The 12450-nt window shown below is 36.2% G+C and overlaps 1 protein-coding gene across 1 annotated transcript in view; it reads left to right on the top strand.

The window, feature by feature from the left end:
- The window catches only part of MARCH11 (membrane associated ring-CH-type finger 11), a 32696-nt gene extending 22221 nt beyond the window's left edge, over positions 1-10475 (top strand). The window contains exons 3-4 of the mRNA XM_014940767.1: positions 2258-2450; positions 9828-10475. Of these exons, the coding sequence (XP_014796253.1) occupies positions 2258-2450; positions 9828-10150 (516 nt within the window). The 3' untranslated portion in view covers positions 10151-10475. The remainder of the gene's footprint in view (positions 1-2257; positions 2451-9827) is intronic.
- The last annotated feature ends 1975 nt before the right edge of the window (positions 10476-12450 follow it).

Here is a 12450-nt window from a genome sequence, read left to right as displayed (position 1 = left end):
TAAAAAAAAAAAAAAAAAAAGAAAGAAAGAAAATCAAAATAAGCTGAAGTGAGTTTAGGAACTTCTGCATTGCTGAAATTGTATTGTGAAAGATCTGCTCTTTATTTCAGTGATATAACAGTTTTTTCAATTTATTGCCAGTTTCTTCCATGAATTTGACAGTTTAATATTTTGTGACAGTTAAAGCTTTACTTCATGTAAATTTACTTTGATTTCAGGCGTTCCAAACAAATTCCTTACAGGTCTGTCTCACATTGATAATGAAAGAAGATAGAAAGAGATACATAACCAATAGCATTTTTGACAGTTTTCTGCCAAGTTGCACTATGTGGCTTCAGCTGAGAAATGAAAAATAATTTTGTTGAACATATCCCTATAGAGTCTAAAGAGAGTTCTATGAATTTCAGTCCTGACATTTAAAACCTGTATAAAAGTAATAGCTGAGTCATGAGAAGATCACACTGCTCTGCCATGCATCACTTGTTAATGACCTTCCTTGACCTTATAAAGAAAATTCTAACAAAGGAAATGAGTATCCATAGTTGCTTTACCATAAAAAAGGTATTATTTATTATGAATAGCCCTATTCCAAACCCTGAAGTTCAATGAAATAGCTAGTGTGAGTTTTAAAATGTGAGTTCATTATAAAAGGATATTATTTCAAGGTAGACATTTTACAAATTGTTACATAGCTATCTTTTTGTACTATTGTGTTCAGAAGGCTGCAACAAGAGAAGGCATGCGGCACCAGATGTGCAAATTAGGCAGGAAATAGTAGAAAAGTTACTGGAAAAAACTGAAAGAGAAGAAAGGGGCAGAGGACCTCATTGCTCGCTCAGGCTCTTCACAGTGGTACTTGATGGGAGGAAGAGAGCATAAGTTGGAACAAAAGAGAATCATCCTAGCTATAAGAAAAACATTTTTCAACCTGAAGATGGTCAAAAGCAGCACAGGTTGCCCAGAGAGGCTGGACAGTCTCCATGCTTGGAGGTTCTCAAGGTATTACTGAATGAAGCCCTGAAAAACCTGGTCTGATCATATCACTGACCCTGTTTTGAGCATGAAGTTGAACTGGAGGCTTCCCACAGCCCCTTGCCACTTGAATTATTCTAGCATACTATGACCATACAGTATTGGGTACCCAGCTGCTGGTAAAAAGAGAAAGCTTTCATATAGTAACAGCAAAAAGGAAAAATTATTGCCAGATGAGTAAAGAGGTAATAGTGCCTTTAATTCAGTAGCTCTTTCTCCAATTTTTCTCTATTACAACTGTATAAGAGGGCAGGTATGTTCAAAGTCAGGAACATGAAAGAAGGCAGTCTACAAAGTCTGCATACTAGCTCTGGAGTAGGTGATGGGGCTAGACTGGGGAGTCTGCTGGGCTAATTTAGACAATTATGGTCAAGAAAGACCATATATGTGAAGGGTAATCTAGAATGCTTTTTTTCTTATGTTGTGTTTTGCTTTTGTGACTCTTCGTTTTAACAATATTTTATTTCTGTTCTTATCTTGACAGAATTCAATAAGCATACTCTTTTATCTTTAAATCTTGTCACACCATAAATCTGAATCACCTCACATACAGAGGATACATACAGCCTTACCTGGAAAGGTGAATCTAATCGAGGTGCATTGAAACGATATGTTCATGGTACCTATATTCAGGGCTCCTCCTGAGTCTTCAGGTTGCTTCCATACTAGGCTGCAGGTGTCTCTTGGTAATGTTAACACTGATTAACCCAACTCCCTTGGTGTGTCTGGAGATAGCCTGGAACTTCTTGGATGAGCAGCAGGAAAAGTGGAAAATGGCTTCAGACTTAAGGGGGGTGGGATTGAAAGGAGAGTTGTCACTTTCAATCTATCACACTAACATACTGAAGATTGTCTTCCCAACATTTTTTTATTCTCTTCATTAGCCTACAAATATGAAAGGCTGATTTCCATTCCTAAGACTAAATAATTTTTTGCCTATGTATTCGAACCAGAAATAAAACTATTAACTCTTCTGAATTTCTCAGCTAGATGGTGGTGATAGTGACGCTGGAGGGGCTGTGGAAGCAACAATTATTTTCACTTTAACTAAAAGTGAAATAGGTAAAAAACTTATATAAAATGACAGTATTAAGGATATTAGTAAAGATTTATGAAGATATGTATACATATTAAAATAATTTCTGATTTCAGGAAAAAAGTGAAGTTGAATGTACAATCTCAGAAAATAACATTTTTATCTTATACAACTTTGTTTCTCTTTTAGTGGCAAAGCATTACTATAACACTGGTTGAGAAAGTACAGATGGTTGCTGTAATCCTAGGATCTCTGTTCTTAGTAGCAAGTGTGACTTGGCTTCTATGGTCAGCCTTCAGCCCTTATGCAGTATGGCAAAGAAAGGACATCCTTTTTCAAATCTGCTATGGAATGTATGGTTTTATGGATCTAGTATGCATAGGTAAGCTCAAAATCTTTAAACAGCAGAGACTGTGGTTTAAGACTGTGACTATATTTATTTTTCTAATTGGTCACTCTGATCACTCAATTCTTTGCAGATTTATTCTCAGCTGGTACCTTTGGCAAATACTGCTTTTTACAGTGCTACAAATACTGCAAAGATAAAAGAACCAAAGAAATTTTACTCTGATTCATCAAAATGTCTCCCCAAGATCTTAGTGGTGAGAACAAAATCAGTTTGAATTTCCTGAAAAATGGACAGCTAGCAAAGTTCAGGAAGTTAAATTGATGAAAATAACAGGATGTTATTAAAATAATAAGTAATATTACATGCTGTCAAGTCTTCTACTAGTGCCATTTTGCATTACATTTTACCATCAAGAAGTGCAGAAGAAGCCCTTGAGGATGTCAAGGGCTACTACATATCTATTCCATATCCAAAAATTAAATCACAGAGGCTTATATAGGTTACTGTGCAGGTAATAGAAAAGAACAGAGAAGACAGGCATGAGTTCTTTGCACACCGTAAACAGTTATCAAACAATCTAATATTGCTACCTATAATAACTTACTATACTATTTAAAAGTCTCAAATCATTCAACTTTAGTGGAAATCTTATAAAAGAAAATGCAATTTACTGCAAAGCTATTATGGCCAGTTTTGACATTTCTGCAAATATACTGGACCCAGAAATTTTAAATAGAAATCCATTTAGTATTCGATAAAACAATCTTGAATTCATTGTTAGAACAGCTACAATTATTTGCAGAGAAAAATTTAACAGTTGCAGTAAACATTAAACTGCATTCTTAGAATTGCAATTCCAAGACAATCCAGGTCAAATGCTATCTGATGTTTTCTTTGAGATTTTTGAATGATAAATGTTGATATTATCCTCATCTCATATATGGGAATTCAGAAGGACAGTGCTGAATTCTTCTCACTAAGGTGCAAAGAAAAAGTCATTCCTTGTATCAAGGCTTTTGCTCCAACCATAAAGCTGTATCATCATTTATTGAAACCATCACATTACTGTAAGAGTATTTATATTTCAGCTGGATCAGCAGTTCTGTTTATTTTGTAATTTTTCTAAGGGAAACCCATTTTGGAATATTTAGAACTCAGGCTTTCTTCTCAGCCAGAACAATGAACAAAGTCTAGATCTCTAATACTCCGGACAAGTGCTAAGCTTCTAAATGAAAAAAAGAGCTCATCTACATGTCCTCTTACATGCTGATTCCTGAACACCAATTTTTCCGGCTTAACTCTCAATATTGAGGTGTTTACTTTTGTTTAAAAAAAACACTGATTGAAGACAAACTGTACTTCAGGTATTCTAACTTTTCATTTATACAGAATTCTGTTTTTTCACAAAGATTACAATTACAAAAAAATCACTTCGGTATGCATCAACAGTTGAATAACCAGTTATTTAAAGCTGTTTCCATTTCTTTGACTGTTAAAACACCTAAATCAAATGAATCTCAAAATCAATGGAGAACATCTGTGGGTGATCAGAAATATCAGTGTGTTTATCTGTATAAATAAACTATTGTAAGGTGAGCCTTCAATGGATTGGTACATGCAGTTACGTGCCTGCCTTTCAAGCCAGCCAGGCTCAAGCCACCTCTGGACTGGAAACTACTGAACTGACACGTACCTCACACGGCCTTGGAGCTTCTAGCCTAACTGGCACCATGCTGGAGAGAAGTGGACGTGCACCACATAAACTGACTTGTCTGTAATTACATAAATGCATATTTCATAGTCCTATTATAAATAATACATGGAAATCTTTATGTAAAACTGACTAAACATTTGGACCCTGTTTTGTAATTACAAAGTTCAGTGCAGATATGACTTAACGGTTTACTAAATTGTATCTGGAAATTCAGAAAGCTGTATAAAGGAGGTTTGGTAATTGTAGAATCCTGATGGACCAAATTCATTCAACCCACTTATTCTGCATATTAATCTGAATTCTCTAGGCTTTTAAGACCAGGAAAATCTTCATTAATCAATTCAACTTTATTCAATTTTAGCTTTTTCTTTCATCATAAAATGAAGGATTTTAGATTGATAGTTTTAATTTAAAACATTTCAGTAAAATTCTCTAATAGATGGATGTAATTATTACTCATGAATGATTTAAAAAACCCTAACACTGTCCATTATGCTGATCACTTCCCAAAGGCATTAACATATGATTTTATCATTGCATATTATATATAATCTGTTATATCATAAGGCTTGTAATGCTTACAGCCAGTCACAGTTCTTACCTAGTATCTCCTCTCTTATTTGTGTTTAGTCGTCCATGGCATTCTCTTAGCTTTCAACAGGATTTACAGTGAGTGAGTACTGCACCTCTATTTCAGTGAAAAATCTATGCAGACATTTAGGTTTTCACGTGAAGCACATAGTTCAAGACAGGTGCCTGAGTTACTGGTGGCATGACCCAGACTTACTCCAACTGCCGTTGGTTATGCCTCCCTATAGCTTTGCATAAACAATATGAATATTTTTGGTAATTTGTGAAGTGTAAATATCTGTACTTGTTAAAAAGCAAAGCAGTTTGCCTAAAGGTACTGATAAAATTATGCAATCTTTGAAAACGTGCACATATTAAATTTGTTTTCCCAATGATTGATTTATGTACCATACGTAGCATATCACCCACCTTCTTCTCAATTAAATTACACTTAACTTGTATTTTAATTCTTGGTCTTGTTTTGTGGACTTTGAATTGTTTTAACTGAAACATTTTAAAAATAATGCAAGTCTACGAGCTGCCATCTTGATAAACCAAAAGCATGCTAATGTATCAATTAAAAAATACACACAAAAACCTGGCACATCTGTAAGCATTTCAGAATCACAATTGGATTTTGACATTTTAAAAAAGAAAAAACACGAGTAGCTGGCAATATTCTAGATGTACTTTGTAATGTAATGTAGTAAATTCATTAGCATGCATGGATTCAACATTAAATTTCAATACCTGAATTATTTTCAGTTGCTGAATTTTTATTTTCCACGGAGACCAGTATGACTTCATCAGAACTGATAAAGCAAAAAATAGATAAAACTTGTTTGGAGATATACAAGAATGAATTCTCCCCCCCCCCCCCCCAAAAAAAAAAAATCCCAAAGATTACAGATCACCAATATAATAAATTCTAGTCATTCCGGTGTACATATTTTGTTGGTATCCACTGTTCTTCTCTAAATTTTTCCAGACTTTTTCCTAATAGGATCATTTTGACTTATCAGTGTTAGTTTCAACTGTACGAGTCACTGGTTTGTACATTTCTGCCCCTAAGCTGGGTATAAAGCTGTTCCTTTGCTTCTTGCTGATGACAGAAGATTTTCTAAGGCAAACCTTGAACATTTTAATCAAGTAGAACTATTGCCTCTGAAACCCAGAGCTATGGCAGTGGTAGTACTAGGATCAGACCATCCATGCAGGGATTACCAATGGAAATAAATTAATGAGCTAATATTAAAGGAATAAATAATATAAATCCCTTTAACCACTGAAGGACGGTACACCAAACCTTTGCCACTCTACTTTGTAGACCTAGCAATTATTTCTCATACTGGAAACATAATCTTATATATTTTCATATACTCTTATATATTTTCACCAGAACATAGTCGTAACTACTAGCTATAAATGGTTCTAACATGAATAAAATCTCTCACGAATAATAGCAGCTCACTCGCAATCTCAGAAAAAACACTGCAGCTCCTTTAGAGTGTGAAAAGCAATTGTAAGGTTGCCCTAGAAGCATGAGTGGTGCCATTAGCACTATGGCAAGGGAGTAAGAGATAGGAGCCAATGAGAGGTGTGAATAGCCCTCTGAAAGCCTCTTTCTACCCTGCCAAGGAACTTGATGCCTGACAACATTCATGTAACTCCTTAGATTTAGAAATGTACAGGCTGAAGTTACTTATAATGAACACATCTAGCTGCACTTAATACTTTTCTACTCAAGAAGGAGGATTTTTTTCACATTAGATCTAATTCTAAGTAGTTTAGAAAGTCTTATATTGAGACCGCTAATTTTAGAGTGGACATGTTTCACTTTAATGCTTTGAAGAATTTATTACATTTTTTTATATCTATGGGCCCTAGAACAGTACTAAGAGATGGCATTTTGTCCAGTGGTAAAGTCTGTTTCTGAAAAGGGTCTTTTTTTTTAATTCCCTGGTAAAATTTTGTGATGCTTTGGGGAGAACCGTTCCTAAATGATTATGAGTAAGATTAGCGTGATAAACAAGACAACTTTGGAACTTAAAATCAACAAATCCTATCGAACTAAAATGAGTTACCTACCTGTAAAGATGTCCAGTATGAAAAATTTCAAGTGATCTTGTGACTCAGGGTAAGAAATCCTGTGGAAAGAATAAAAGAATCACATAGTTCTTGGCAATAAAAAGAAAATAAAGTAATGATATCTCTATAATCCTACTGTCTGATTCCCATGACAGTCCCTACATCTTAGAAATAAATCCAGAACATAAAGTCTTCTTAGAGTCTCAGTACATTTTGCCAGATCCGTCACACCAAAACTCTGTTCCTTGTAGCTATTAATTAGACAGAATATCAGAACAGCTAACAGTAGAGAATTCTAACACTTTCTCCTAGGATCATCTGGAAAAACGAGTAATATTTTTTCCCTAGGACTGCAACTATGGCCTCTATGAATTTTTTTCCCTAGGACTGCAACTATGGCCTCTGTGCTGTTGAAATTATGGTATTTGGAACAAGTCAGTATTATTCATGGATTTATCCTTGTTTTCTCTCTCATATCCTCATTCATTGCTGTGAAAGGAGATTCTTTGCCATTTTCTTACAGCTTCACTTTAGTGACTAACTACTTATATGTTGAGCATCAAAGCTCCTCTGGAACTGGAAAATCTCCAGCTTTTAAACTTTACCCAGATTTCTCCTTGTTTGTGGTCTTGGAACTGTTGTTCAAACACACAAAAGATCTATCAGAATTCTTTTGCCTCTTCTACATAGGTCTTTTTCAACCTGTAGTTTTGTCAGATGGGAAATAAAGCTTTTTATGGAAGGAATTACGGTAGTGCTCCTTTTCTCCAAATCTGACAACTTTATTTCAAGCCTTGCAATATTTGATCCTTTGTTTGTTAGGTCTTTTGGAGCATCTATGAATAACACCTTCCATTTTAAAGAAAAGTTCTCTTCCTTGCCATTGTTGCAAAAACATTGAAAACATAATTTCAGTAAATCCTGAAAGCTCAAAAAAAGTAAAAAAGAATCTCTAAAAGAAGAAGTCCTATGACTTTTTCTGTGATAATTTTGAGAAGATACTTTTGACTGTTTAAATGTACTTCATGTACTGAAATGATCTCTTCTCAACTACTTCCTTATGCTGTTCAGGTTCCAATATAGTGCGGGCAGGTATCAAAAATCTTTACATTGGGGTAAACAGGTTTTCTCAATTTTTCTTTATCTCCGTCTTGAGGAAAACTGGGCCAAGCAATACTATGATCCAGTGACAATTTCAGGGAAAATTATGCTCATGTCATTATCATTCTATAGGAAATCCAACAGAATATAAAAGGGGCCATCTTTGTCATAGCAATAAAACTGTGGATTATTTGGTGTGTAGATTTTGTACGTGATCAAATACATTTTTTCTTTTTAAGACAATACAGCCAGTCTTGAAGATGCATTTATGTATTAACATGGCTGCTAAATTTTTAAGACTGGTTGCTTTTTATATATCTGAGAAGATGAAAATGCACATCAAGAAAATTTTTCACTAAAATGCTATGCTGATACAAAATACACTTAGAGTATTTAACATTTAATTAAGTCTATATTGTGTTAGGTTTGCTGTATTAGATGCTTCAATGAATTCTAGACAACTTGAAATCCTTACAGAGATGCTGCCTTTGCTATCGTGTCCTTCTGAAAGCAATCTTGTTTCTCCATCTTTCAATGTAATGATCTTTAAAAAATGTTTTAGAGTAGGCATTGCTATCTGCAAAACATTGCGCTTGAATCTGACGTTTGCTGTTCATACAAATATTTTTATCATCTTTTCTGCTCTTATCATCTTTCTTTGAACATCTCCTTTCTGGTATCAGTTAACCATGCTAAGAGACCTCAGACACTTAAATCACATTTTTGTTGTGTAGGAACAGGTGATATACAGTATCTATACAATAGAGGACTATACCTGTAACACCACAGATAAAATTGCAGATGTGCCCATGTACAGGCAGGAAACACTGGACAAAAAATTTATAAAAATCTTTTTCTAGGCAGATTGCTCTCCTCTGAAAGCAGGGAATCAGAGGAAAAAAGTGAGACTTCTCAGAACCATTTAAGTTACCAGGCTGGTTAAGGAACAGAGGAAAAACCTATTAAGAACACTGAAGCCCCATATGTCTCCCCAGTAAATCCATAATTGAAATACTTACACATAAAGAGGGTGTGTATAAATACATATACATATATACATACATACAAAAAAATGAAGAGTTTAAGTAAATAAATTGGTTGCATGCGTACAGTAAGCATAAGTATTAACTACATGGAAGCTCATAAGCAGATTGGTCTGTTGAGGACTCCAGATACTCTGTATTTCCTTTGTAGTAGCTTTTAAAAGATTTCCTGGGTCTCAACAAAAAAGGTGTTTCTCTACTTCTATCTACTGAGTTTTGAAGAGAAAGAAGACAGTCTATCATCCCTGCCATGCTCATCATAGTTAATATTAACATTTAATTTCTTCTTGCTCTACTGAAGCAAGACAGGAAAGTCATTATACTTACATCTGTTTCAGGTTTTCATAAATCTTCTGTGCTCCCAAGTTGAACTAAGAATGTGAAAATAGTTAAATTAGTTTGCATCTGTACTGAATTCTACAAAACAGTCTTAAACAAATTTAAGACCATCTTGCTTATTACAGAAGATTTAACTTACTTAAATATCTACTTAGACTAGTACAAATCTCAGTAAATAGTGCTTACGATCAACAAGAATAACATTTGCTTAAACAGTCAATTTACAGATCTACCAGTAAGGTTCTTTTATATTGGTTTACTTAAACCTAAATACTTTATTTAGGTGGGCATGCTCACATTATTGCAGTATTGGTTATGTTGAACTTTCATTCAGAACAATTTTATTTCCACTACATGGTCCTGCCTCTCAATGTTAAACACATGAATAACAAGTTATATTGCATATGTACCATTTATTTGAATTATCAGAGTTACAAGTAATTTAATAGCTCTGGCAATTGCCAGATTCATTTCAATGTGTTACATCTGTATTTGCTCTCAAAGTGGTATCCAGTGACATTTTGTACAACCTAATTTTTTTTTTCTTAATTTCAGGACTGATAGTACATGAAGGCGCATCTGTTTATCGAGTGTTTAAGCGCTGGAGGGCTGTTAATCTACACTGGGATGTGTTAAATTACGATAAAGCCACAGACATAGAAGAGAGCAATCGAGGAGAAGCCTCAGCAGGAAGGACATTGTGGTTACCGCTGACTGCATTTAGAAACAGAAGTTTAGTTCATCCAACACAGCTAACCTCACCAAGATTCCAGTGTGGCTACGTATTGTTACATCTGTTCAACCGCATGAGACCTCAGGAAGATTCATCAGAAGATAACGGCTCCGGGGAAGTAGTGATGAGAGTGACCTCAGTGTAAAGATTATGCTCACTGTGCTACACAGATATGTGCCCCGATGTTACTGGACTTTGGAATGTAGTTACAATGAATGGTGGAACCATCAACACTTGAAAATATATATACAAATTTTTTTAAAATTTAATGCTTTTTATATGATCAGCTAAAACACAAATACATTTTTCTGGAAAAAAAAAAGTCTCTTGCTTTTTATATAGTCTGGTTTATTAGATCTTTTGTCAATTTGTACCTGAGGTGTATACAATATAGTTTAACTCTTAGGTCTTTGAATGATGAGGAAACTCATTTTTAAGTAAAAAAATATATTTAAATGTATTTTCATAAACTCTGGCTTTAATCCACTACTGTTATTTTTCCCACTTTCATGAGAATTAAACTGAACAAGCTTCTTCCAAAAATAGAACAGTGTTGACACAAGTGAAGTATTCTACCTTTTCTGTCTTTATTTTGTTGTTGTTTGTAGTTCAGTTCAGGTAAAGTAAGTACTTACTCAGTAAGTAAAAGATATGTTGTCCCTTGCCTTTAAACAGAAGTCTGATGGATGTTCTTCAAAACATGAGGGAAGATGCCAACTCTTCTTTTAGCTCTCTCACGTGGACTAGCAAGATGTCAGACACAAGTGTGACACAGGCAGGGGAAGAGTCGTGCAGTTCCTCTCGAGTCTAAGATCTGCAGGGTGCTGGGGCTGTGCCTGTGTGCAGAAATGGCATTACCTTCCAAGCAGTGGTGCTCAATTTAGCAGCCTTTGAATTTCTAGTACCATTCTAACTGTAGCACATTGACATCCCTTTTTTTTAAAAAAAAAAAAAAAAAAGAAAAAGAAATGTACATTACAAGTTCTGGAATAATAATAAATTCTAATGGAAACTGAAATAGAAATAATGTAGAGCCTTAATTTTGCCAGGTAACGAATCATCATATGAAAAATGAGCCAATATTCATCTTTATCAGGATAGCTAATCAATGCTGTGAAGTTTGCTTCCCTGTTTTTGTCTCATGGCAAAAATTCTAATATCATGTAATCAAATGGAAGTAGAAATAATTGCCAAGACAATAACTCAGGCTGTTGAAGATCGAGATGAAAAAGTAGGGCTGAAATGACTGTGAGAGCTGTAGGTGACTTACAGCAGCTTGCGGTGGGTTGATGTTGTCTGGCTGTCAGATCCCCACCCCACTGCTCTCTCCCCCTCCTCAGCAGAACAAAGGGAGAAAGTAAGATGAAAAAGCTTGTGGGCTGAGACAAAGACAAGGGTATCACTTACCAATTACTGTCACAAGCAAAATAGAGACAACACTGGGAAAATAAATGAAAATTATTGCCAATTAAAATAGAGTTGGATGGTGAGAAACAAAGGCAAAACTTTAAACACCTTCCTTCCAGCCCCTATCCCTCCCCTTCCCCTTCTTCCCAGGCTCGGTTTCACCCCTCCATTCCTGACTCCTTGACCCCCTCTCCCCTGAGCGGGGCAGGGGGATGGGGAATGGGGGGCTGCGCTCAGTCCCTGCCAGCTCCTCTCTGCTGCTCCTGCCTCCTCACGCTCTTCCCTGCTCCAGCCCAGGTCCTTCCCTGGGGCTGCAGTCCTCCAGGATAGATCTGTTCCACCATGGACTACTCTCCACGGGCCACAGTTCCTTCGGGGCATGTCCACCTGCTGGGGTGTGGAGTCCTCCAGGGGCTTCAGCTCAAATATCTGCTCCTGTCCACAGGCTGCAAGAGGTACCTGCCCCACTGTGGTCTCTCCATGGGCTTCAGGGAAATACCTGCCCCACCTGGATCTCTCCAGGGTCACAGCAGCATCTCTGCTGTGTCTGGCACAGGGCAGCCCCAGCCTCTCCTCACAGAGGCTGTTCCTGCAGCTCCCATCCCCACCTGGGCACCTGCACACAGTACACAGTTAAACATTTTTCTGTTTCAAAGTAAGTAGTAACCAATGGCTGAGAAATTTTAGAGTTGTTTTGTGCAGCAGCTGGGGTGCTGTGGCTGGAAAATTCCCTCTCAGGGATCAACAGGATGGTGCTGGAATCAGTGCCTGCTTTCCCTTTAGAGGAAGCTCTCGTGCCAAGACCAGACACGGGAGGCTTCTGCAACCACACTTGGAAGGGAGATAGAAATAATTTAAGCATTGGAGCTAAGAGATCCTTATATATTCATAAACATTTAGCCAATGAACTCTATGCAGGGCCCAGCATTCTGCATTACTGTCTCACAAGCTCAAATCTTACTTACTAAACCTAGAGTTGACTTACTGCTCTTTAAACAATTAATGTGAGAAGCAGCACGTAAACCATGAACAACAAAA

This window comes from Calidris pugnax, unplaced genomic scaffold (assembly GCF_001431845.1).
Source record: "Calidris pugnax isolate Ruff unplaced genomic scaffold, ASM143184v1 scaffold8, whole genome shotgun sequence".
Classification (NCBI taxonomy): domain Eukaryota; kingdom Metazoa; phylum Chordata; class Aves; order Charadriiformes; family Scolopacidae; genus Calidris; species Calidris pugnax.
Note: the sequence above shows the minus strand (reverse complement) of the source record. Positions and strands in the feature narration are given on the sequence as shown.